At 37.0% G+C, this 26625-nt stretch overlaps 4 protein-coding genes across 10 annotated transcripts; 1 reads left to right on the forward strand and 3 right to left on the reverse strand.

Moving 5' to 3' along the window:
* Positions 1 to 706: 706 nt before the first annotated feature.
* On the reverse strand, positions 707 to 5811 carry LUT1 (Cytochrome P450 superfamily protein). 2 transcript variants are annotated; one of them, XM_008243131.2, is made up of 9 exons: positions 5173 to 5811; positions 3725 to 4021; positions 3417 to 3614; positions 2707 to 2808; positions 2466 to 2606; positions 2226 to 2333; positions 1800 to 1882; positions 1487 to 1649; positions 707 to 1050 (listed from the first exon to the last, which is right to left on the reverse strand). In XM_008243131.2, exons 1-9 carry the CDS (start codon positions 5677 to 5679, stop codon positions 979 to 981), a joined length of 1671 nt encoding a protein of 556 aa, XP_008241353.2. In that variant the 5' UTR covers positions 5680 to 5811; the 3' UTR covers positions 707 to 978. The 2 variants fall into 2 exon arrangements, with proteins under 2 accessions (XP_008241353.2, XP_088899071.1); XM_089042945.1 differs by having other exon boundaries at positions 3417 to 3609; positions 3720 to 4021.
* A 2924-nt stretch (positions 5812 to 8735) lies between these two features.
* On the reverse strand, positions 8736 to 11421 carry LOC103339782 (2-oxoglutarate (2OG) and Fe(II)-dependent oxygenase superfamily protein). The gene is made up of 5 exons (XM_008243128.3): positions 11191 to 11421; positions 10676 to 10977; positions 10325 to 10572; positions 9441 to 9789; positions 8736 to 9134 (listed from the first exon to the last, which is right to left on the reverse strand). The coding sequence occupies exons 2-5, from the start codon at positions 10946 to 10948 to the stop codon at positions 8886 to 8888; spliced, it is 1119 nt and encodes a 372-aa protein (XP_008241350.1). The 5' UTR covers positions 10949 to 10977; positions 11191 to 11421; the 3' UTR covers positions 8736 to 8885.
* A 4815-nt stretch (positions 11422 to 16236) lies between these two features.
* NCS1 (permease, cytosine/purines, uracil, thiamine, allantoin family protein) lies at positions 16237 to 20819 on the reverse strand. Of its 6 annotated transcripts, XR_016122810.1 has the most exons (4): positions 18949 to 20819; positions 18687 to 18753; positions 17088 to 17124; positions 16237 to 16685 (listed from the first exon to the last, which is right to left on the reverse strand). XR_016122810.1 is itself a non-coding variant. In XM_089043065.1 (2 exons), exon 1 carries the CDS (start codon positions 20676 to 20678, stop codon positions 18951 to 18953), a length of 1728 nt encoding a protein of 575 aa, XP_088899191.1. In that variant the 5' UTR covers positions 20679 to 20819; the 3' UTR covers positions 16237 to 16685; positions 18949 to 18950. The 6 variants fall into 6 exon arrangements, 3 of the variants coding, with proteins under 3 accessions (XP_088899191.1, XP_088899192.1, XP_088899190.1); XR_016122809.1 differs by lacking the exon at positions 17088 to 17124; XR_016122811.1 differs by lacking the exon at positions 17088 to 17124 and having other exon boundaries at positions 16237 to 16688.
* Positions 20820 to 24742: 3923 nt separating this feature from the next.
* LOC103339781 (uncharacterized) lies at positions 24743 to 26340 on the forward strand. Its single transcript, XM_008243127.3, has one exon. It carries the CDS (start codon positions 25142 to 25144, stop codon positions 26135 to 26137), a length of 996 nt encoding a protein of 331 aa, XP_008241349.2. The 5' UTR covers positions 24743 to 25141; the 3' UTR covers positions 26138 to 26340.
* The last annotated feature ends 285 nt before the right edge of the window (positions 26341 to 26625 follow it).

Below are 26625 nucleotides of genomic sequence, written 5' to 3' on the forward strand. Positions count from 1 at the left end.
GGGCATTTGTGCCTCACCATTTGGAGGTGTCATGAGCACCATTTATCAGAGAGGCTAAATCAGAAATGAGAGACACTTCCACATAGAGGAGAAACACTAGAGAGCATCACCATCAAGGAGGAGATAAACTGCTCTTTGGCTACACAAGATGTTGAGAGAAGATCAAGCCATTTCAAAGGTTGAGTCTTCTTCATTTGTTCCTTGTGTTTGTAGGAGATTTATTTCTTTGTATTGTTCTTAGTGTGTTCTTTCCTAGCAAGCTAGAACTTCTTGGTGTTCTTGGCTTGTGTGTGGTTAGCTTGAGAGTAACATGGGTGTAATTGGGATTTGGGTCGTGAGAGTTAAACTCTATAATTCACAGGATAGTTGAGAGGGTTAATCTCATTTGGTTATAATCTCTTTTGGGATACTATAGAAATTTTTAGCTGTCTTCAAAGTGGATGTAAGCTACACACGGACTGAACCAACATAAATCTTTGGTGTCGTTTGGATTTCCGTATTTCATATTTTGTTTTTGTTGCTTCAATGGTTTCAGATCCACCATCCAGTGCAATCCACTTCCGCCGCATACAACAAAAACATCATTCATGACGACAAATTCTTTAATGGTCTAAAACAAATGATATTTTATCTTATGAACATTATTTGAAATGCGCCAGTTCCTAATTTCTTCTCCAATGTTAATTTTGATTATAGTAATGTGACATTAGATCAATCTCATCTTTGTTAGAAATAAATAAGGTTTCAAAGTGCAAATAAACAAACACCAGCCTTTCTTGCTCTCTCTCTCTCTCTCTCTCTCTCTCTCTCTGGCTCTCTTTTTTCTTTCTTTCTAAACATCATTAGTTCATTTTGGTAATCAATTCTTGTACAGACTCTTCGCATTTCTAAAGGACACTGGGATTCTCCCGTCATTTCATTTCTAACGGACACTAGGATTCTCCCATCAATCTCACGCATTGTTTAAGTAACAAGACGCTAAGAGGTAGAAGAAGATGACGTTGCGAATGCTGGTTTTGCTCGCCGTTGGCTCAATTTCATAAACAAACCCTGCAACAAACAGCACATTGTTAGGAGACCCTATGCAATTCCTGAAGAGGCAAGTCCAACCTTTTTATTGATTTAAAATAAAACTTCTTCCTCTTTGTCCTCCCATTTGCCTGAAAACCATGTTAATTATTACAATGATCGCGATTAGATCACAAACAGTCACAGACAGGCCAAAGAGAAGCATTTTGTATGAGTGATGTTATAGGTACCACATACTGATAACATCACATGTCACAGAGATGGCATCTAATTACATTAACGTCCCACATGGATCCCGTCACATGTGATGAATAATGTGACAGTTAGTTTCATTGATTTTATATATTAAGGAAATATGTGTCAGTACACTATATGTGATACGAATATTTCTTATCCTGATTTGAATTTTGTGGAATCTGTGTAATAAAGTTTTTGCATGTGAGTTTAGAAACGTTACATTTGTAGTGTGAATTGTTGCTCCTGTTGTCATGCTGATGTTCTGATCTGGAACCAGCTCAAAGTTGAGGTGCTGAATGAAGATGGCCAGAGCAACAGTAGCTTCCAGCAAAGCAAACTGATCACCGACACACTTTCGTGGCCCTCCACTGAACGGAATGAACCTACAGTAAATAATTTTGTTCAACCACAAATTAATGGAAAATGGAAAAATGCAAAGAAAGAACCTATATGAGATAGAACACCAAGGAGGAAAAAGTCCAGAGATAATGTAGCAGCTACTACATCCCGAAAAGGGCATAGATTAAAAGTACCTGAAATCTGTGTTTGTTTCATTAGGTACAGAGCTTTCCAAATCAAATCTTTCGGGTAAAAATTCTTCTGCTCTCTCCCACACCTTGTAAAATCATCAGAAAAATGCACACCAAATACACTTTTAATTGCCAAGAAAAGAAGTGAAACAAATTCACATTTCAGTTTCTTTTTTCTTCTATGTTCTGTTTCCATTGTTGGATTGCTGTTCTGGACAAATTGTCCAGCGACTATGTACTTTCTTTTTTCAGTTTCAATAAACCTCATATTTTGGTTTTGGTTGTTAAGTGGAAGCACAAAGACAAAGATATATGGTGCACTAGAGTGGAAGCACAAAGACAAAGTTTAGGTGGAATCTAAAATCAAGAAGGAAATGTGAAATTCAAAAAATAACAGAAAGTTTTTCCAAACTTAACATAAGGTGATACCTCTGAAGAATGATGGATATTGTATACTGAAATCATGATATCTTGACCAGCATTGACTTTGTAATTTCCTGGGAGCACATCAGCAACTTGAGCTCTTCTTATTAAAACCTAAATAAATTAAAGCAGTGGAACCACCAAGAAAACAAATGAGTAAATATGAACTTATATTATACACGGATTTCAAATTTTTCTTAACTGCACTGCAGTTCACATAAATGGAAGAGAAGAACTATAACCTACAGGAGGATGTGGAAAGAGACGCAATGATTCCATAATACAGCGTGTCAAGAACTTTAGATTTTTTATATCATCGTAGGAAGGACGCCGTCCCTGTAAAACTGTATCAACTTCTTCTTGTGCTTTCACCAATGAGTGGGAATTCTGCATTAAGAAAATAATCAAATACATGAAGAGTAGAGTAATGTAATTGATACCTCAGTAACCTACTGGTATGAGAGAAACACATACAAGGAAAGGGTACCTTACTTAGAAGATAAAGTGTCCAAGTCAACACAGAACCAGTCGTCTCATGTCCAGCAACCAACATAGACAGAAGATCATCTCGTAATTGCTTGCTCGATACCTGAAAAGTATTGTGTCTTCAGTCCTCAGTCTTCACTTTAGAACCAAAATATATAGCGTGCTAGTCTTTACTTTTATAGATTAATAAACAACACTTCAGTCTTCCTCAAACGAACATTTAGATGCAGATATACAGAAGTCCAGTACAACCAAGCATAGGCTCACTTACACATAAAAATTAGATTTCAAACTAAATTAACAACTGCTTGCAATGATAAAGGAATAAGGAATTCACAACAACCTTCATTTTAACTTTCGATGCTCACAGTTGAAGGCAGTCTCAAAGTTGAGGGTAATTACAAATCACCCCTTCAAATTGAAATCAGAGTATTAACTAGTCAAAACAGAATGAGATGAGTATTTTCGGCATATGCATCTGCAGGTGTTCTCACTAGTTTGCATTCATAGAACTGTTACCATGTGAGAAGATGAATGTTCTTTTTAAATAACAAATAGTGTTCTCCTATTCAACATGAACCTTAATTCTGTCAAAGCATAACATTTATTGAAGCAAAGTAGCTACATTCCTAACCAAAATAAACCTCTCTAACTGTGGATTCTAAATTTATAAGAGAACAGTTATGATGATGAACGCTAGTATATACTGACCTCTTCTCTACTTGCAAGCAAAAAGCGAAGGATGCTTGGATCAGTGTCATTTATATATTCTTCCTCATCAATTCTCTCACCCTCAGCTTCCACAATTTCTTTGCACTTAGCAATAAGTTCTTCAACAGAACTCCTGATCACTGAAACAGCTTTTTCAGCTTTTATTTGTCTTGGGATTATCTTACAGAGAGCACTAACCTGGAACAACCAAAAAACGACATCACCAACTCAGATTAAAACCCAAAAAAAATATATATATATATATATATATATACATCAGCAGAGGATTAGGAGACTTGAGACCTTGCCTTCCAATATGGCAATAAATCAGTAGAGCGAAGCTCCGCCTCTTTCAATGCAGTGTAAACAGCATCAATAACAGGGCTATAAGCATTAAGGGAATCAAAATTGTAGTTGAATAGAGACAGGCCTATAACATCAAGAGTTAGTTGAGAAAATCTGTCCTCCATGTTTACAGCTGTTCCATTAAGTGCATCAGGTTGTAGCTTCTCCACTAATCTCTCAGCACATGTGCAAAATACCCGATCAACTATCACCGACAAGTACTTCTTATGAAGAGATGGCACCACAGCCCTGCGCCTCGCCTACTATGAATCAGATAATATGCTCAAATGAGATGGGAAATGAAAAAACCGAACTGAGCCATATCCAGCCTCATCTATTTATTATCTCATGTTGAAAGCTTGAAGAGTGAAAACTATGGTAACATGCATGAAGCATTACTGAGACCAAATTTCATAGTTCCATGTACTACTGAGTTGCTCTGTAAACACAACAAAACAAGTTTAACAAGGCAATCAATCCATAATGTAAGATTATGGTTTGCCAAGAAAGAAAACAGCTCACTACAAACTCTCTCTTCTTCCCTATCAATGTGTCCCTTTCTTGATAAAAGTTGTATCCATAAACAATTGGAATAAAATTAATAAAATACTCTCCTTTTCTTTTGTTTCTCTTACCCATCAAAGAGAAAATGTATTAACAATTGGTGAACCATCATTCTTAGTGCAACTGAGTCTATGTTAACAAAATACGTTCTCTGACAGAACAATCCAAAATAATGTGTAGTGGGGATTGAGAAATTTCACAGTCCCATCCAAAGTGAATTACAAGATGTCATGGCTAGGCCAACTAACAACTCATCACTTCAATTTAATTCACTTTTTCTCAACTCTTCAATTTAATTCACTCCAATGTCTCACGTCCCAACTAAATTGTTGCATATAATACACTTCAATTTCGCATATCATAATATAATAATGTAATCGGTGGTGAATTGGGAAGTGTGCATGCAATCTTACATCTTCACCTCGTTATATATGACTACATTCATAATAATGCTTTCACTTTCTTCGGATAAAGTCATGAAAAGTGGGTGATATTTTTTTATTTTTTATTTATACACAAATTAGTCATTCCATTAAGGTTTAAAGAAAAGAACAAATTTGAAACAAGCATGAAATATTAATTGGAATAAAATTACGAAAAATATTTTATCTATCCTTTGTTTCTCCTGACCATCAATGATCACACATATTGCAAAAGAATTTTCACACATTCTAAAAATAAAATACAAAACATAAGGTAAAGGTGACACAGTATTAACAATCATACAAAACACAAAAATAGAGCCATGTATACTAGAACAAACTACACCACTTATATCTGAAATTAAACAAATTTCAATTATTGTATATATTTTGCTTTGTTTCAGCAATAAATTGAACAGCATTACCGTCCAAAGTGGGCCTTCAGCGATTGCAAAACCAGAACCAAACAAAAACTCAGAGACCTCAGCAACAAGACCCTTCTCATACTTGCCATAATTCCTCAGCACATGCTTAGCAATAGCAGGGTCACTGACCACCACGAAGTTTCTAGGCCCAGCTGCAAGCCTGTAAATTGGACCGTACTGGTTCATCCATTTGAACAGAGGCAGAAACAGAGCACCACCCAGAAGCTCAGAGACGTCCTCCAGCTGAGCACTGGCAATGGGTATGCCCGAGTCGTCGTTTTTAGATATGGTCAGGGTCCGGGTGAGCGAGGTGAGCCAATTCGGGCTGACCCACGAACTGGGCTTGGAGCTTGTAGTAGTGGTGGAGGTGGTTGTGGGCTTGGAGCCTGATGTGGGTTCTTTGTGTATGGAGGCTTTGACGGAGACGGAGTGAAATTGGGTGGTGCGTTTGAGAGAAGAAGGGGTTGGGAGGAGAGAGAAGGAGGAGAAGGAGAGAGATTGAGGCATGGCTTTTGTGGAGGAGTGAGAGTGTACGACGCCAGTGTTGTTTCAAAGTTGAAGATAACTAACTGTAACTTGCCCAAAATAAGTAAGAAAGATAACTGACCATATGCAATTCCGTAAGCAACTCCCTCCCACGGTCTTTAGATATTTTGGTCCAGCTTTATGTAGGCTTCGATTGGGCTTAAGTTGATTCATGGGCCAAGAATGAACTTCCAAAACTTCGGCCAAAGTCTGACCCTTGGCCCAAGCTTTTTCGACCGACACAAATTGCTCTTCCTCTTTATGGTATGTTTACTTATTTGATATAGTGAAAGTCATGAATTGAGTAAGCAAGAAATACGGGAGAGAATGAACGAGTATGAGATCAATTACTCCCCCTATCAATCTAATTCTTGGTTTTAATTTACATAATTTTGTATTCCTTTCTTGTCAGTAAACACAAAGAAAATGAGAAATTGAAATAATTCTAATACCCGAATATTAGTAAACACAATCGCCCTTATTACTAAATGAAAAAAAAGGAAGAATAATAATTCAAATACCAATTACATGCAAGTAAATCTCACTAGAATCAAGAGCTAATTGGTTCCCTTAACATGTGTTTCTTAGATTTTTTGTTTTCTCGTATATAAGAAGTTTATATGTTCATTTAAATTACAACTACTAACAATACAAAACTTGATTCAACTTTTCATTTTTTATAGAAAAATTCTCCCTCCTCCTTTTTCTTTCTTTCAATTATTTTTCCATTATTGACTCCTATTCGTTTTCTCCAAGAAAATATTTTTGTTCACCACTTTAACTAAATGTATACCCTTACCACCTTTATTAATGTTTAACATGTATCCATAGGAATAACCATAATTAACTCTTTATTTTGTATTTATAGAATCATAATTATGTCCATGAACATGTGCCAAATATTGAGAAGATAATGTCTTCGGTTAAAATGATGAGCAAAAATACTCTCTTTTCTCCAATCTCCATCTCATTGTCTCCCAACTCATGGGTCAATCTTCTCTTCAAACTCTTGCTTTGGTTACATTGAAATTGAATAGGGAACCTATACTTAAATGTGCCCTTTGTTTGGCAGTTGATAATTTGTCCAAGTCAACTCCAGCCAACAACCATCTCGTGGCTACGCTAGCGAGACCATTTTTGTCCAAGTCAAGAACATGTGTCGGCCTAGAAACATGGGTCTAATCAAAGCCATCTATGCTGAAATTTAGCTACAGAAATTTTGACCTAAAACTGTTTGAATATTGTCAAAAGTTTTTGTTGATCAAAATTCAATCCAATTTCTGTTGAATTAGAGGGTGATCAACCACTTCTTTTTATTGGAATTGTTTAAAAATGCAATTAACCACATGATTTCTCATAAATATCTATTGGTCTCTAATGATATTTTTCTTTCAAATATTAGGTTAAAGTATCATAAGTTTGAAATCTTCATCTTCCTCTCGATGAAAAAAGAAGCTACATAATTTCCCGACCCATTCCTATTATCATATGAGAATTAAAAAATTAATGAACATACTAGAACATCTAGATACAATTAACTCATACATACACAAAACGTATAAGCTGAAGTAAATAATAGCCTAGTCCTTTATTTAAAATAAACCCATCTCTCTTTATTTAATAAACCCATCTCTCTATGTAGAAATAAGCCCACTCTTGAAGCATGTAGGAAATAGTAAACATGCAATCCATAATATTTGATTAGAAGCAAACATCAGAATTTTTCTTCTAGCCATTGAAAACACCTATATTTGAACTTTGAGAGCCTAGAAGAAATAGCTCTCCCCCTCTAAAAAATTTGTACCAACCTATCTTCAGTGGCTTCTTCAATCTTGGTAAGTTTTTCTCTTTTTTTTAAAAAAAAAAAAATTCAATTTCCAATTTTAATTGTTGTTGTTAACTTTTTAGGGTTTGGCTTTGGGGATTGTTGATATAAGTTTTATTTTTGCAATTTGAGTTATTTATTAGCATATATGATTTTTAGTGTCTAATATTTCTTGTTAGGATATCATGTCATATGATAATAATAGACCGGCAAAGAGAGGAAAAAATTATTCATTCTTCAAAAAAAAGTGGTAATGCGATAACAAGGATACACCTTTTGCATATAATGTTGATACTTCAATTCCTAAGGAACTTTCTCAACTCGGATCTCAAGTAGTTGAACAATGTGTTTGATTTGGTATTTATTTATATTTTGTACGTCTTTGTGTTATATTTGCTCGTAATGTGGCCTTATTTGATTTATAAAATTTTATTCACATTTTTGTTTCAAGAGAAAAAACACTTATAATATATCTCCTATAAAAATAAAAATAAAAATTTAGCCTAGCCCTATAAAAATTCCAGAGTCTGCATTGGTTAAACCCACTTTCAAGTCATTTTTCACTCAAATTCATCCCAAGACTGTAAATATTTTTATTGTTTATTTTTCATCTATCTTTAAATTTTGAAAAGAAACAAAAAAAAAACATGGAGCATCTTCTAGGACTGCACCACCAGTGGACAGCCCTAGGACTCTAGGAGCCTGAAGCTATTCAATGAGTTCGCCTAGTAAACCGGTAGCTGTCTTTTTCTACTCTCAACGACTTCATATGACTTCGTACGATATATATGCATGAACCTTTGTAATTGCATTGTATTTTTCAAATGATGTTTAAGAAAGTCGCTCCCTAATTAAGTGCTTTTAAAAAAGATGCTGACCAAACCAAAAAAATCATTTAGAAAGCTTTGTCAACGTATATATAAGCTTGACCTTGTCAATGCATACGCAAGCATGCAACAGTGATGTGAGTTCAGATTTTGCTGTAACTTCAAGAGATGAATTAATACAAGGGCTTGTTTGGACTAGTCCCTTTTTTCAGGAGTGCTTTCAAATGGATATGAAAGAAACAATTGAGTTTAAGGGTATGTTTAAGAATGTTTATGTGGAAGTATTTGTGATCACAAGTGCTTTTATTAAAGGTTCAAATGCTTCATTACCCTGTGACAATGAGAGTTTAAAAAAACCCCATAATTTGTAAAAACTACGTTAAAAATACAAAAAAGAAAAAGAAAATTATATATATGAGAAAATTAATTTCCAAATACTCATTGCTACATATATAATTCGAACTGCTAAAAGTCAACGAACGAGGCAGATTTTCCACCAGTTGTTGGCAGCGCCATGCATTTTTTTTTTTTTAAAATTAAGTAAATAATTTCCTAGACTCAAGGAAATTCTTCCTCTTAGGCTCACGAGATGAAATATACTCTAAGAAGCTGGCAAAATCAGTGTCCTTGTAAAGCCTTGGATTTGATTCATTGACAAGTTTCGGCGACGGTCCAACTGATCGCATGAAAGGTAAAGTATGCAAAGAGGCCACTGAAATTCGACCTTTTGTAGAATTCACCAAGACTCTATGTAGAACACTCTTGTATTTTCCATTGCTAAATATCTGTCACAACAAAAACCACGTCAACGATACGGTATATTAGCATATACGTTAAAAGAATACAATAAATTAGAGTTGTGTTACATATGTCACATTTGATGATTACATTAATTACAGAACTCACGAAGGTGAAACTCACGTGTATTCTACATTAATTCATATGTTGATTACATCTCTAATAGAGATAAGGCTAGCTAATGAATTATATAATAACCAATTCGTCAATGTAATTTACATGTGATCCAATGCATGTAGCACATAACTTTTAAGTGACCAAACAAACACTGACCCAATTATTATTAAACTCACCTCAAGGTGATCACCAACGTTGACCACAAAAGAATTGGGGATTGGTTCAACGGTGACCCATTGATCTTGTTTTTGGATTTGAAGTCCTTCAACTTCATCTTGGAGAAGAAGTGTGAGGAAGCCATAATCAGAGTGGGGAGGCATCCCTAGTGTTAGATCCGGTTGGGGGCATGGCGGGTAGCAATTGACAACCATTAGCTGGCTCCCATCTTGGAATTCTTTTAACATCTCATCTTCTTCTGTCGTGTTGTTCTCTGTGGTTCCCACAAGTCGCAAGCTCTCAAAGATGGCTTCCATTAGCATTAGGAATAAGTATTTGGTTTCTTGTGCGTAGGTAGCCGCCAATTTCCTATGGAGTAGAAACCAATCAATATATTTAATCTCACAACAATATGTATAGGTGAATAGAGCTAGAAGATGATTCAAATTTATCATTTTAGAATTGTAATTATTGGTTCATTAAGAATTAAACTAATTGCTTAACTTGGGTATAAGGAGCTAGCGATTAGATGTGGCCTCTCACGAGCAAGGACAGCTCCTAATTCTAGGAGGTTATAATATATCTTAACAAATACTTTAAGCGCACACTTACCCACATAGGAGGAGAGAAGAGTTAAATAATCTACCAATACAACTATTTGTATGGCGCTAATTGACCAGTTTCTAGTAGACTCGTAGTACATGTGAGACTCACATATGCAAATTGGATTCATTATTTTAGAAATGTGATGAATGTAGTCTGTAAATATAACACGTATACAAGATTTGTTAAAATAAAAGTGATAAGAGTGAAGCAAAAAGTTAAAATTATAATAGGTCACGTGACTTCGACCATATCCCATTGTACCCCAAAAAACCATGCTTTAGGTTGAGCTAGCTCTCACCTCATATCCACCGGTGAAGAAGGCCAATGAGGAAGGACATCTGGTAAAGGATGGCACATTAGCTTCAAGAAGTCTCTCCAGCAAAACACCTTATCTTTGTTCTGGTTAAAGCTAGTTCCATATCGAACAGGAGCATGCATATCCGAGGACATGTACTTGGCCCTCTCCTCAAAAGGGAGCTCGAAGAACCTTGTGCTCACGTCGATCATGCTGCTTATAACATCACTTGGAATGCCATGGTTTACCAACTGCATGAACCCACAAATCACCAATTACTTTGATGGTTTAAGATGTTAAACTCATTTACAAGCTCAATATGTGCCTAATTAAAAGTTACTAATTAAGACCTACCTGAAAGAAGCCATATTGCTCACAAGCATTAGCCAGGGACTTGAGGACTTGGGCTCTATTTGGACCCTGCAATTCCTTGAAATCAATGACGGGGAGCTTGAGATTTTGGCTGGACACATTTGGTTTCTGGTCACTTGTATTGGGTCGATCCAAAATGGGCAATACGTACTTGCTTGGAACTTTGCTTATGCCACTCTCGTACAACCGCTTCACTCCATTCTGGTACTGACTTTCCCCATTCTCAGTTGTCAGCACTGCCATTGTTGGAGACATGGAGTATTCCAAAAGCTAATCCTGAAAGGCTGCAAGCATGATTAAGGAAAATTATGTTAAATTTCTTGTATCACAAACTTGTATACGGCCGCAACACAACCACATGATTGTGAGAGGAACGCGTATACATACATCCCATTCCACACAGGTAGACAAACTTTTTATCTGTGTAGACGTGGGATGTACTGTGTTTGCGAAAGGAAAATTGAAAATAAACAGTTAGGACATTCGTATATAACTACCTCACACCTATCTTTTTCCGAAAAAGAGAAAGATAATAAAAGGAAAGTATAGTGGGAATAAACAAGGAGGAAATGGAGATGGTGGATAACGGGAAAGTTTTGGAGGGATATATAGAGGAAAAACAGGCAAAGGACTTGACATGTACAGGAGCAAGTTTTTGAGAAACCGGTTTCGGTTTTTTGGAATCCGGAGGACTGGTTCCATGGATACAATGAAACCGTTGACAAAGAAAAAAAAATTTGAGTCAGAACACACGAGGTAGGGACGAGAGGTATAGGAGCAGCTTTGTCCTCTTTTTCCTAGAGCCTTCCTACTGTTCATCATCTCTCTTTCCTTCAAAGTATTTAAAACGGCAGGATACCACGGCTGACTTTGGCATGGAGCTCATCACATATAGATTAATTATTAAGCAGCTCGCTAGGGTCCCTTTCCATCTTTGGGTCATAATGGTCTTTTATTTATTTATTGATTTTATTTTAATACATTTAATTGATTTTATTTATTGGTTTACTTATTTTGGTATGAAACAGGGTTCATTTCTTTAATTAGGCTTTTTTTTTTTTGGGTTAATAAGTTATATATTTAGTATGAATTTCCATAATCATGGTCAAACTCAAAATTCAACACATGGTTTTGCACCACAATCTCCATCTATATATCCATGAGGTGTCTTGCCGTAATTTTTTCTTGTGTTTATACCTTAACTTTTCATTTAGGACTCATTCTATGAATGATGCCATTTTTTAGGATGATTTGAAGTAAAATCAAGTTAGGCATTGGTCGATTCTTCTTCTTCTTCTTTTTCAACCGTAAGAAATAGAAAATTAATAAAACTACTACATTTACTAGTAACCACATTCGTTTATTTCTATTTAGCGACGTGGTCTATAATGTGCATTCTTCATTCGAACACGCTAATTGAAACAATAGCAAAATGTACATATATATGGTTTTGCGTATTAGATACTCACATGTACTTGTGTAAATTTTTAAATATATTTACAAATTACGTAATTTTCGAAGAATCCAAAGGAGTATGTATGAATTATATATAGTAATCCGTTGTTATAAGAGTTAGAAAGCAGGTGAATATACGTACAAACATCTGTCGAAGAATCCAAAGGAAAAACGACGATTTTCTTGAGAGGCAATGGTTGTAAATCACTCGCAAAGGATTGGCAAGTTGCAAAGCTTTATCTTGCTTTTTTGTCACTACTTTCGTTGAGTCCACACAACCTTGTTATTATTGGTTAGCACTATCCGACGTCTAATGAACGTTAAACGACTTTCTGCTTGTCACCATATATGTCGGTCCAACCGAATATCTAGGTCTTCTTTTTTCCTTAATACTAATAGGCTTCCCTTTATCATAGAATTTTTTTAGTTCAATTTATTCATAGATTATGGATCTAGCTTTCAGGATAGCTGGATCTTTATATCTTTTATATATATATTGTGAAACTTCCAATATATATATTAAAGGATTTCTCAAATAATTTTATTTGAGGGACGCCTTTAAGGTATCCTACAATTTTTTTTTCTAATAATCCAAACCATCTATTTTTTAGGTTTTCATTCATAGATCATCCTTACAAAAAATTAGACAAATCGGAAGCCGTTTCGACATCCAATTGTGTCTTACAAAATCAATGACCACGAGTGCTTCAAGAAAGTACTAAAATTTCAATAACTCAATTGAGTGGTCAAATGATATCGGATTCAAGTGATTTTTTGTAGAGATTATCTTTGAATGAGTATCTACAAAATAGATAGTTTGAATTAGTAATGTACAATCCGAATTGGGGCCTACAAGGAGTGTCCTCAAATAAGCTTATTTGAGAGATCCCTCAATAGAAGCTCTATATATATATATATATGTGTGTGTGTGTGTGTGTGTGTGTAAAGTTAAAAGTCTTTATCAATTTCCAAATAATTCAAAAGTGGCTGCACATGAGGTTCTAGGTTCAATTCCCCTTTTCCCTTATCAATTGTATAAAAAAAAGTACAACTTAAAAACAAGAAGGAAATAAGATTTCATGACCAACTAGCCTTTAGTCTTGTGGTATTTGCTTCAACTTGGTTGGATGAAGTCTCAAGTTCACATGGATGATGATGATGACATACAATTGTAGTAAATTCGACATACTTAATTGTGGGTGGCAAACCCTTGGTGTTGTAGCTTTGTTGTAATTATATTGGCCCATCATAAAAGTAAATCGTAGTTTGTAAATATCATATCTTTATTCAAAAAGATATTTCATACATGAAGATATCTCAAGCCCTTAGCCCCTAGATAGCAAAAGGCTAGCTAGTCAAGATGGATGAGTCAAGATTAGGTGATAGATCACGAATCAAATAACAATTTTGGTCATATCCCTATGTACCAAAAAAATATATTATTATACCTCAAAGAGAGGCTTATTGCCCTTCACAGGCCAAGAGCCAAATAGAATTATTGATTTTGTGCATTTGAAGCCAATGGGTGGTATAATGTGTATGAAGTGTTGATCACAAAGGGCGATAATACACTAAACTCACGCACTCAACACGGGTGTTAGAGCACCTCCAGTGTTTGGATTCAGCCCAAGCAAAAGGCAACCCGAGGCTCCAAAACCCCCTCCAGCGCGCAAGGTTCAGTTCTGGCAAGAGCTGGGTCCCACGAGCCCAAGCAAGCCCATGGGTAAATTCAGCCCAAGTTGTTGCCTGGGCAGAATGATGCAATGCTGACGTCATAATGACATTAACAACCAAAAAAATTGGAAAAAATATTGAAAAAAATACAAAAAAAATCCAGAATTTTTATTTTATTTTATAAATACCTAGCCATATTCTTTATTTCCCACACCAAAAACTCTATACAAATTCCTCATATCTCATGTGAATAGTAATTGCCTTTGCCTTTGCCCTTTGAGGTGGAACCAAAAACGGCAAAGCTACCATTATTCATGTGAATAGTGTCAAATCTTGTCTTGCCTTTGTCTTACCCTTGCCCTTTGGAGTGGAGGTGCTTTTAGGACTCAAATCCATGACTTCTTTTAAGAAAACAATTGCTCCAAACCACTACACTAGTTGGTCTTTTGAGACATTACCATTTTTTTTTAGTGCGTTTATTAGCTATTAGGTTTACTTTTTTCAACTTCAAGTGAACAAAATAATACTACTATACTCACACATGTACAGAAGCGCGACCGATTCTTCTCTGAAATTAATCAATTACAGCAGAAAAACTCAACCCAATAATTAATAATAATTCTCGATCCGAATTCTTCCCCTGCACAAAACGTAGACTATCTAGATTCATCTGAATTAAATATGTATGTAGGTGTGCTAGTAAAACCCTTTGCATGGAGACCTGGCAGCCAGTCGTGATCGATTGTTGACATTTTGTTGTGGGTTATATTTTCTGGCTGAGTCATTGCCCCATTTTCTTTGTGACGTCCGATCATAATCTATATGATGTAATTCATATGTGATAAAGCCAATGCCCGCATGTGGCAGCAAATGGCACTGTAGATTAAGTACGTAATTAATTAATTAATTAATGGTTTAATTAGGGCACCAATTAATCTTGTTCTCCTCTAACCCACAAAGAATAATTATAAATAAATAAAACACAGCAAATGTCATAATGACACTCCTTAGTGACAAACTTATCCATGCATACAGCTGTTAAGCTCTAACTTGTGCTTTAGATTAATGATTGTACGTAATTTTTTTTTTTTTTATAATTATGATAAGCTCAAACTGTGTACTTAAATTAGTGTCTCTAATTTTTTTTTAATTATGATAAGTTTTTCTAAACGTGGGCGTGCATATATTCTTATTATATGAGGAAGTTTCCGCAGTCGATGGCTAGCTAGGGTTTGTAATTTAGTCCAACTAACTCCCATCTTATATATAAGTTAGGCCCTGCTGGCCACTGCCAGGAGGAGGCAGATATTGATACTGTTTTCCTTGTAATTAGCAATTTTAATTTCTTGTTGGATTTATTAGTTGTTAGATTAGGTGAACCCTAGCTAACAAAAAACCAAGTTTGGTTACAGATTAAAATATATCCTAACTAGCTAATCTATAACTACAACTATATATATATATATAAAGCTTCTATTGAGGGATTCCTCAAATAAGTTTATTTGAGATACACTCTTGTAGGATTCACTTTGCCTTGTATTTCATTAATCCAAACCGTCTATTTTGTAGATATTCATTCAAAGATCATCTCTATAAAAAAAATTACTTGAATTCGATATTATTTGATCATTCAATTAAATTATTGAAATTTAAGTACTTTCTTAAAGTACCGTGTTTATTTATTTTTTTTTCTCAATTAGATGTTTTAATGATTTTCAATTTGCATGATTTTTTGCAAGAATGATCTTTGAATGAAGATGTGAAAAATAAATAATTTTATTAGTAGGGTATAATAACATACTATATATTAATATTTCGTTAAGTTTTTTTCTCAACGATCCAAACTTAGGGGTGTTTCCTATCGAATTCCCTCAATGCCCCTTAATAAATCCTTATATTATTGAACTGTTAAGCACGAGTGACCTAGAATTGTAGGACCTCTCTCTCTCTCTCTCTCTCTCTCTCTCTAAGTCAATACAACCCTACCATGCAAAACAGGCAACCACCCTTGTGTGTGGGTAGGGGTGACGAGGGAAGCTGGTTCGAGGGTCAAATAATGGTTTGTGCTCCCCAGTTAAATTCTGCATAATTTTGTCCTTTTGGACCTCATTCGTTGCATGCTTCGCATCCACGTCAGATCCTCAATATTTTATGTGCTCGTACATGTATGCCTTATATTTTATGTCCTTTCCTATTTATAGTCCACGCCTCACTACTGGTGTTCCTCTTTCAAATTCATTGTTTTTGTTTTTGTCGGATTTTAATTTTGGACCATCGATTGCTTCAATTACTTCAAGTTTCTCGAATTCAAATGGGTGGTAGTTATGTTTCAAATCTAGAGCCGCGTTCAATATGGTTTGATCGTCAATTTTACCTTTACTGTTGGAGGAACTAATAAGGTAATTACACAGGAATGAAGGAATTATTAGATATCTAATTAGATGGACTGATCGTCTTTCGGTCTGAATCATGAATGCAATCTATCGTCTTTCTCTAAACAAAATTGAAAATGGAGGAATTTTCACAAAAACTACGTACAAATGTCATTTGACATATTTTAAATAATAAGAACATATTGGGTAGTTTTTACGAAACCAGTGCGAGAATTCCGTGTTTTATAATTATTAGATATAATTAAGATGCAAGATGTCAAGACAGGCAGATACATTTCTGTGATCCTCCTGCTCTCTCCCATCTCCCAACTAAACTCCACCTGACCATTGATGAGATTAAACAGGCAAAAAGAAAAGGCATGCTCAACGCCCCCATGTATGCACATGCTCAACGCCCCCATATGTACAGGACATAATCTGTTGACTGTCCCTTCAATTAAGTTCTTCTGTCTCAAGTACCCTGCAGGTGCCTGCTAGAAACAAAAATGGATGCGATCAGAACAGTTGTTGTTTTTTTTTTTCCCACATTATATATTTATTTATGGTTAATACTTCCAAGTTTAAGATAATTTAAACCTATGGTATTACTGGAAACTGACCCTTCATCAGTTTTTAAAGTTTCAATATTCTCTTTCTAAAGCATATATGTATGACAAACGTATGTATACAAAACCTAAATATTTGAGAATCATTAATCTCTCTAAGACTATGGTCAATGTAATTCCTCAACTTAAGAAAAATTATAGAAAAATGATTTCTTCACCATGCCTGAAATTAGTAGAAAAATATGTTCATGTATTAGAAACTAGCCATATATACGTAATTGTTGGTTTTTTTTTTTATTTAAAAAAAAATAGAAAGAGGAATTTGACCTTGTGACATCTTCCAAAAACTCCGGACGAGTACTGCCTGTGGTGGAAAGAATCTATTAGAGTAAGAGAAAGAAAGAAGAAGGAAGAGAGGCTCTGAATATTTCTCTGAATTGTGTTCTTTCATTACATTGAATAAGCCTAGAACTGATGCTTATATAGAGACTAGAGATTACTTCTCCACTAAGTAAGTTTAGTAACAACTTTAACTACACATCTAACTAAAGAGATGAACTATTAAACGAACTGGCCACATCAGCATCTGAGCTGTTGCCAGCTCATAAGTGCCACATCAGCATAATCTGTGACTACTCTTAACATCCCCCCCTCAAGCTCAGCTGGGGAAGGACCAAGGCTGAGATTGAAACAATGTTTTCGAAATATGCGACTGTGAATACCTCTAGTAAGAATGTCAGCAATTTGTTCATCGGTGAGAACATTTTGCACACTAAGATCTTTACATTGAACTCTCTCCCTGATGAATTGAAAATCAACATCCATGATAAGCACTTTGTTTATCTTTTTGGCTGGATTAGATGCCGAGTTTGATCAAGTTTGAGGAGAAATTTTGAGGTAGGACCCTATACTTGGGCTCCAAGAATCCCATGCTTATGTCCGCCTTAAAGCAAACAGAAAAGAAGCCATGAAAGCAAGGTTGATTAGTCAAAAGGAGCGGCCATGGTGACACGCCGTCCCACTCAAAACTCGGGACTAAACTCTAGATTGTGCCCCTCTAAAAGCACACCCTAACACTAAATTTGCCTTTTTTTTTCTCTTCTCTCAACTAATTAATTTCTTCTGGGCCTTTTTAAAACATTGTCCGGAAAGGGAAGCTAACATGTGTTATGTATGTTTCACAAAATCATACATTCATTTGAATCCCAGTAAACCAATTTTAAAAATATCATATAATTTCTCCAAATATTTGGAAGCACCCCACAAGAACCCAAAAGACTAAACAAATTGGATACACAACAATAGAAGAGCTGTGAAATGCATAGGACCAGAAAAAAAGGGAAAATGAAGACCACAGAAAAAAATAAATGGAGGGGAGTTACCAACTTCATTAAGGTATGAAATTCAGAATATGTATGTTTCTTCTATGGCTATTCCATTGATTTGTAAAAACCACATACATATATATACATAGGGAGAGAGAGAGAAACCTCACATCTTTGAGTCAAAGCGAGCATAGGTATAAGATGATGGATGGGGGTTCAGTTCTAATTAGATCAGAATAAGAAGAAGAAGAAGAAGAAGAAAATTATATTGGTTGAACAGGGTTAATTAGTTGTGGGAAAGAAGATGTGTTAGCTGTTGTTTAGTTTTGCAAGACGGCTTCTGCAATGTTAAAGTGCGTCTTCCCTGATTTAGGGGTTTTTTGTGCCCCGTTAAAGTACGTCTTCCTATATGGGATGAAATTATTTTTTTGCGCCCCTTTACTTGTTGGGCCCTGAGCTCTTGCCCTGCTCGCCTTGGGCCAAGGCCGACCATGACTAAAGATATGTGAAACCGGTGATATAATGCGTGAGAGATGATATTAATAGTCCATGGAGAAAAAAACGAGTACAATACAATGAGTATTATTATGGGTTTGTGTACCTTTCTCTCTCTTACTTGCGGTTTCCAAGCTGCAAGATGCACAACGTGGCCAACTACTGGCCGCTTGCTACTCCCATAATTTGTTGATAGTTGAGAGGACAATACACCAAATAATGCATCACTCATAAATGTTGAAAGTATTATTAATTTGAAGTACAACCTACAGACGCCTTATTATACGGAAAATGTGTCAAGAAAAATGTTCATCTTTACAAATTGTATGCAAGTTTATTGTGTTGAATAAATATTGGAAAATAGAAACCTTTAGTTTGCAGGAGGCAAGAGGGGTTCTTCTGCAGGCAGAGACTTCTGTTTTCTTGTCAAACTTGACAGAAGCCAGTAGAGCAAACCGGCAGAGAAAAAGCTGAAAAACCAGGCATTGTTGTAGATGATCACATAAGCATCTGATATTGAAGAAACAAGACCAATTTTTTGCAAGAAGCCTGGAACCACAGGCAAAATCCCAACAACAAGAGCTGCCATTGCTGCCAAATTGTAGCCTCCTGAATAATAATAGTCCCCAAAAGGACTTACTGAGTACAAGTCCTTCATGCTTAGGTTTTTGTTATGGATAAGATAGTAATCTGCTAGAATTATGCCTCCAATTGGACCCAACAGAGCAGAGTATCCAACTAGCCATGTGTACACAAAGCTCTCACTTGACTTGAGAAGCCTCCATGGCTGAAATGCAATTCCAAGCAAAGCTGTGAGAATAGCTCCTCTTCTGAAGGTGAACTTCGAAGGGCTGAGATTCACAAGAGCGTTTGCAGGGGCCACAACATTGGCTGCAATGTTGGTTGTGAGGGTGGCAAGGCTAACCCCAAAAATGGCTAGGATGATCGTTGTGAACCCTCCAATTTGCCCGAGAAGTTGAATCGGATTCGAAATGACACGCCCGAAAATCACTTCTGTCGAGCAGGTTACAGCTAGGCCAACAAATGTGAATGCTCCCATGAAGATTGGTAGCCCGGCTTGACCGATGATTTGGTCAGTCTGGCTCTTGGCATATCTGGTGAAATCTGGTATGTTAAGAGCAAGAGTAGCCCAAAAGCTTATATTAGCAGTTAAGGAAGGGAAAAAGAGGGACCAAAATTGCTTGGAGGTGAGCCTAGAGGACAAGGAAAGCATGTGGCTGAAACCACCGGCTTTGACATAAGCCCAAATGAGAAGGCAGGAAGTGAGTGCGATGAGAACTGGAGCTGAGTATTTCTCAAGTTCCCTAATTCCATCCATTCCTTTCCAAACAATGGCCAATTGGGCAAGCCAAAACATAATAAAACAACCAAATTCCAATGGTGATGTGCCAAGCCAAGGTAAGACCTGAGACAAAGAGGACTGTTTGATTGAATTTGGTAGCAAAATGAAAATGGCTTCACCACCAATCCAAGTCTCAATTCCATACCAACCACAACCAACCAAGGCTCTAAGAAGAGTGGGAATATGAGCACCATAAATACCAAATGAGGAACGGGCTAAAACTGGGAAAGAGATGCCATATTTTGTCCCTGGATGACCAGTGAGGACCAATGGGACTAATAGTATTATGTTGGCTGCTACAACTGTTGCAATTCCTTGCCACCAAGCCATGCCAAGGTCAACAAGACTACCAGCTAAATAGTACGTTGGCACCCCCACAACTAGTCCTACCCAAAGACTAGCCAATTCCCACCTGGAAAAAGTCCTTTGATCAAGTGTTGTTGGCTTGAGATCGTCGTTTGTAAGCGTGGGATCGGATTCGAACTCATCGAATTTGGGACTTGGGTTGTGTTGGGTTGATGCCATGGTGGTGAAAATGGGGCTTCTTCCAAGTGAAAGATGGTGGAAATTGGCTTGGTCATGGATTGTATTGGATCTGATAGTTATGGTAGTTGATGACAATAAAGGTGTGGTGGTGACAAAGTTAGAAGGTCTTGGATTAACTCTGGAAATTGCAGAGGGAAAAGAGGGGTGGGGATGAAGATGGAGATTGAAGTTAAGACTTTTGGGCACCATGATTCACTGGGATTCCAGATGAGCATGGAATCTGTGGTATCTGTTTGAGATGGATGATGAGTGGTGGCTATTGGTCAAGTTCCACAAAGTTATTGTATGACTTTTCTCTGTCTTGGATCAAGAGCTAGATGACAATACAAGTCTAATAATCCTTAATATATTGTATCTTCTTAATCATACATTTGAATAAAATGTCAGAGTAAATTATAGAGTCTTCTTTGATGATGCTTAGGAGATTACAATACCATTCTTTCTACACATTAATCTCCGTCATTATTATTTCTTAATCAAACATTTGAAAAATGCTTCAGAGTAAATTACATAGCTTTCTTTCTTTATTATAACTTTACAAATTTCTTCATTATACTCCACCATGCCTCAAAGATAATTTTTTTATTGAGACATCAAAGAAATTGGTATTGTGGCCCTTGACTTTGGATAACCCACCTCCTAATCCCAGGTTGGCTTCCCTCAAGAGACTAGTAGGAAAGAAGAATCTTGGCAAGAGAAAAACTTCTCATTTCTCTTAAGGGAACATTTTTTTCTAAATACAATCAATAGTCTAAACTCTACGGTGATGGGGGTTGATGACCACCAATCTCTCAGAAACCAGGGACAGATCCCGCTTAAATTCGACATCATCTCATGTCGGGCCCACTACTAAAGACAGAGACTTTCTACCAAAAATTCGAGTCTTTCCAAAATGAACATTTCAAACTTCAACCTGCTCAAAATTATAGTTATAAACAACTAACTGGCAGCATGCTTTACAAGCAATAAAACGGTTTACAACAAAGGCCTCGGCCTCACGATTTATACCCTCAGGCGTCTGAGCATATTTAAAAATTCAAATACAACATAAATACAGTTCAACTGAAAGGAAAAGGTGAAGGAGTCCTTACGAAGACTCAAGTTTTGAGAGCACCCGTCCGCTCATTGTGGATCAGCAAAAAGAAAATTGTGAGTGGACGAAAATTAAGTTCAGTTCAATTAAATCAAAGTAATATAACCCCACCTTTATAAAAACATGTAACGAATCCAGATGCATAATAAAACCATCATAAGCAGTATATAAATATATACTAAAAATAATACCGGATACCAAATCCGAAATCCGTGAATCACACGTCACAAAACCCACCACTCAAAACTTAAAAGTCCCGAGAGATTAAACTCTCGAAAACATACCCAATGGTATGACCAGTGAGGAAGTATCCTTACCGAGAAATAAAAATGACAGAAGATTCATGTATATATAAAAATATAATAGTAATATAAAATATAATAATAAGAATATATAAATATAACCAAATTTAGTTGTACCGGGAAAACAATCCAACCGGGGGATTGTTTGACTAGTCCACATGGCAGAGCCATTCCTCAATTTACCATGTGTCTAGGGAACGAGTCGTCCAACTGGGGAACTAACTCTTAGACGACCGATCAAAGCATGCGCTGAAATATCCCTACGTGCGCATGACTACCCCAAATCAGGGTCCACAACATCCCCTCAAGGATGTCCTGAAATAATTCCAAACGTATCCAGTATCAATAATCAAGTTTCAGATCCGGGGAGGTACATAGGATAGTGTTTAAAGCATTCCAAACAGACATATCAATGATCACACCTTTACATAAACTCATATTAACCTCCCAAGTACCCCACACATAACCATATGTGTATATATTCTCAAAACCCAAACATATTATCAAAATTTTATGAAAACCACGAATTTCACATTCGAATATATACCATATTCAATAAATAAAATAAAGCAATATGCCATGTTTTCCATGAATAAAGTCATGCCGAAGTTTTGAAAGAAAAGTCCACTCACAAGTAGTCCCACACAGTTTGACCCTGAGAGGGTCCCTTGGGTATACTGGTCGAGTACCTAATTCAGAATACGAAAATGCGATTAACATCAAGCACTGCGAAACAGAAGTTTAAAATAGGGTCCAACTACCCAATTCACACGATGAAACAACCTCGGTAGACACTCGGTCAACCGACGGTCAAACTTTCCAATTCGGGTCAACCGGGCCCACTAGACCCACGACCTCCGTTTTTCAATCCGGGAGTTCCTATAGGTTTTACAAGGTCCAGGATACACGTCCTGCAAGTTTGGTCCGAAACGGACGGTTAGATCGCTCACGATCACACGATTGGACGGCTGAAACCCTAACCCTAGGATTGGCATTTCCGGAGAATATGGGACTCCGTTTTACGGTCCGTCGACTCCTACACGATCCTAAGGGTGTCTAGAGTAACATACTTCAATTTGAAAACGATCCAACGGTCGGAACATATCAAACCCGGATAACGCACAATATGCGATAATCCGTTCGATAGTCAAACGACCTCGGAATCGTGATCCGCGAAATCCTACGCGCTCATGACAAACCCTTACTGGAACAATTTGCAGCTCCACCACCACACTTGCCCACTCGTCGCCACCCGCGCTAGCAGCAAGCGGGTGTGCAAAGAAATTCCGACGATGGAAAATCTCCAAATCACAAGTCACCCTCCTAGCTACAGGTCCTACTCAACTAGGGGAGCACTTCATTCAACTAAGGCCAAGCCCAAAACCGCCGGGAACTAGCTGGAATTTCGAATTGAAAACTGGCCAAAACCTAGCTTCTCAAATCGGATTTTATGCTACGAATTGAAACAAACCTAAGCAACAGTCAGCTAGGACTCAGAAAATGGATGAGAATCCATACCTCAACCGCCGGAAATGATGGAGAATCGAGAGAGAACCGGCGCTGGAAATTCGTATGAAAACCGGCCCGAAACTTGCAAAACTTCCGGTGACTTGTGACGGTTTCACGAGGAGGAGATCAGTCGAAGGTGGAAGAGGGAGTGGCCCGGTTCGAACAAGACCAAAGCCGCCCTTGCCGTGACCTGGGAGAACGAAGAGTGAGCTTGGGGTCGGGGAGAAAGAAACGCACGAGAGAGAGAGAGAGAGAGAGAGAGAGAGAGATAAAATTGAAAAATAAAATCTGATTTTTAACCCCATCCCTTCTCAAATTAATTACGATTTTGCCACCGAAGGAAACTTGATCGCCTAAACCTCGTTACCATTCCGAATCGAGTCCGCCACACGTCCACGGACTCACCTCAAAGCGATCAATCCAAAAAATATCAAACACTGCCCCAAACTCCCTCTCCGGATTAAGAAAATGACCGAACTACCCTGCCCCAAGGGTAATTTCGTAAATTCACATTTAATTTAATTAAAATAGAGAATAATTTGGAGTCGGGGTGTTATAGGGGTTCTCTCACACACACACACACATTATCGAAGTGTCATATGGGTTCAAACCTGAGACCATTGATATGCAAATTAAGGTTATTTTTCACTAGGCTAGACCCGTTTCTGTCTTAAGGGAACTTAACACTATTGGGAGATGAATGTAAATTTGAAACCTATTATTACATATGTGAATCAGACAGCCTGCCTTGGTAGGAAATTGTAATATTCTTGCCTTGTTTTCATTGTCTTGGCTCCTTAGAAAATAGGCACAAGCCATCACAGCTTGGACGTTAATTTGGTGAAGATGGCCCATAGTAGACACATTTTATCCACCTTAGACCCGTTTGTTGTGAATCTAATGGCATAAAACCCATTTTTCTTATTGAATGTTCTTTCTTTTACTAATGGAAATTGAAACTTGCACGAGTTTACAAAGATAAGTTTCAAAGTAATGTTGAAACAGAGATCTTGACATTCTGACTTGGATTTCAAACATGCCTACTATCCTAGGCCCTGGATCGGCTTTAGCAACAAAACCAGATATTCCAAATCAGACAGAGACCAAAGTTCAAACACAAAATATTGCTTCTAGATGGGTTCTTGTGTGGGAAAATTGTCAGCATCCACCGTAACCCAACAACACACGCCACAAAAAGCCACAGATGACGGAGGCTCCATGACACCCAAGTCAATATTCTTGCTTCATTGGAGAACGAAGAATCTCTATAAATCTGCACCTACTCATCATCTGTAAGGCTGTGACCTGTCCCCTTAAACAATCCAACTGTCCAAAATCACATACAAAATTTAAACAAAGTAGGTGCACTGTTTAAACTTCTCCAATGGACCAAATCTTTCTTGTCTCGATCTATCATCTTTTATTAATATTGATATCCACATTTCAATATTGAAATCATCGCAAATTTTACCATTTTGCTTCTGATGCTTACACTTGGGCAAAGCCGTACCACAAAACTGCTCCTCTCTCAGTGACCACACCAGAACAGCTACGTGTAAACCACTTGAAACACTCAACGCATCGAATGATCATATCCCAAATTTATTGCATAAAATTTCGAAATCAAAGGGTGTTCTCTACACTCTTTTGTGGTTATATATATTTTCACAGCCAAGTGTCATAGTGGCATAGTTTTGAAGACCAAAACCAAAAACAAAAACCAAACAAAACCCAAATTGAAATGAGAGATGGAGAATGTTGGGTCTCAAATGGGAGGAGCTGCACCCTCAGGATCTTACTTCACACCCCTTTTGATTTCCTTGGGAGGCATAGTCTCCACAACCCTAGCAATAGTTGCATACCATTTCATTGTGGTTAAGTTCTGCCTCAGGAGGAGGCAGAGGCTGATGCAGATGCAATTACAAGCAAGCCTTTCACGGCAACCACCAATCAGCCAATCCAATGGGGTTGATGAGAAAGTCCTAAGTTCAATCCCAATTCTCTCATACTCAACCAAAAATTGTGAACTTTTTCGGGTCGATCAAAGCGAGTGTGTGATTTGCTTGGGTGAGCTAGAAGATGGAGATATGGTGCGTTTGTTGCCCAACTGCAAGCATGTGTTCCACAATCCATGCATAGACAAATGGTTTTTGGGACATACAAATTGTCCAGTTTGTAGGGCAGCCATAGCTGTGCCTATTGCCTCTGTGGCAACATTACCTGTGGAAAATGATCATGATCATGATCATGATCAAGTTAGAGACAGAGAAGTGGAAGCAGAAGCAGAAGCCGAAACCGGGGTTAATTACTCACCACACCCTCATGATCCAGAGCAGGGTGTACTTAGCACTTCTATTACTACTACGAATTCAACCCAATTACCAAAACCAAATTGTTTGCTTAGGCATTGTGTGTCTCTGGTGGTGTTGCCTATAGAGGAGCATAATAAGCAGCAAAGTTTTGTGAAGGTGTTGGAGAGGTCTTTGTCTTTGGATCAATCCCATGTTCTTATTGACATATACAGAGAAAGTGATGACAAGCCCTCTTCTTCATCTTCATCATCTTCTTCTTCTTCTTCTCCTCCTCCTTCATCGAAACCGGTTCTTGTGCAGTGTGGATCGTTGAAGGCACGATCGATGAGGCAGCTAGATCGAATGTCCTCAGTTTTAGTAAGATCTCTTTCCCAACTGCGGATGAGCCAGAGTATCAACATATCTAATGGCCAAGGGGTTCTTCCTTGTTAGAATTTTTTTTTATTTTTTTATTTTTTTATTTTTTTATTTTTTTATTTTTGAAGGCGAGAATCGAACTATTGGATATAATGTTGGATTAAGTGCTTTTACCTTACTAGGATGTTTATGTATTGGTGACAATATTGATATCTTTGTGAAAAATAAGAAGCTAGGATGACTTTGTTCAAAATTATTTTTTCCTTTTTCACACTCAACACATTTTTTGGTACCTCATTATCAAATCATATTTATGCATGCGGGGTAGTTAATGTCTACTTATTACATTGATGTTCGTTGTTTGCTACATCATGTGGTATGAAAAAAAATGCTTCTTTCTAACGTTACATACTCCCAACTCAAGCATAAATTTACCCATTCAGATCAATACATGCATAAATAAAGTTCTCCCCACATAAGAATTTATGCTTCTGTCCTGGATGGAAGAATTATTGTCGCAAAATGGCCCAGTCCTTGCTTCTGATGGACCTCTAATCAGCTAA

The sequence above is a fragment of the Prunus mume genome, linkage group LG8 (assembly GCF_029339155.1).
Source record: "Prunus mume cultivar Tortuosa linkage group LG8, ASM2933915v1, whole genome shotgun sequence".
Classification (NCBI taxonomy): Eukaryota; Viridiplantae; Streptophyta; class Magnoliopsida; order Rosales; family Rosaceae; genus Prunus; species Prunus mume.

Bases quoted from the DNA above. Each gene is read 5' to 3' on its own strand.
- LUT1 (XM_008243131.2), bottom strand. From the start codon at position 5,679: ATGCCTCAATCTCTCTCCTTCTCCTCCTTCTCTCTCCTCCCAACCCCT. The intron at 4,022-5,172 runs GTAATGCTGTTC...GATTCATAGTAG, and splicing joins CTGAAGGCCCACTTTGGACG to GCGAGGCGCAGGGCTGTGGT. The intron at 2,334-2,465 runs GTAGGTTATAGT...TAATTTATTTAG, and splicing joins GTCTCTTTCCACATCCTCCT to GTTTTAATAAGAAGAGCTCA.
- LOC103339781 (XM_008243127.3), top strand. From the start codon at position 25,142: ATGGAGAATGTTGGGTCTCAAATGGGAGGAGCTGCACCCTCAGGATCT.
- LOC103339782 (XM_008243128.3), bottom strand. From the start codon at position 10,948: ATGTCTCCAACAATGGCAGTGCTGACAACTGAGAATGGGGAAAGTCAG. The intron at 9,790-10,324 runs GTGAGAGCTAGC...TCTACTCCATAG, and splicing joins TCTTCACCGGTGGATATGAG to GAAATTGGCGGCTACCTACG. The intron at 9,135-9,440 runs GTGAGTTTAATA...TTGTTGTGACAG, and splicing joins ACGTTGGTGATCACCTTGAG to ATATTTAGCAATGGAAAATA.
- NCS1 (XM_089043065.1), bottom strand. From the start codon at position 20,678: ATGGTGCCCAAAAGTCTTAACTTCAATCTCCATCTTCATCCCCACCCC.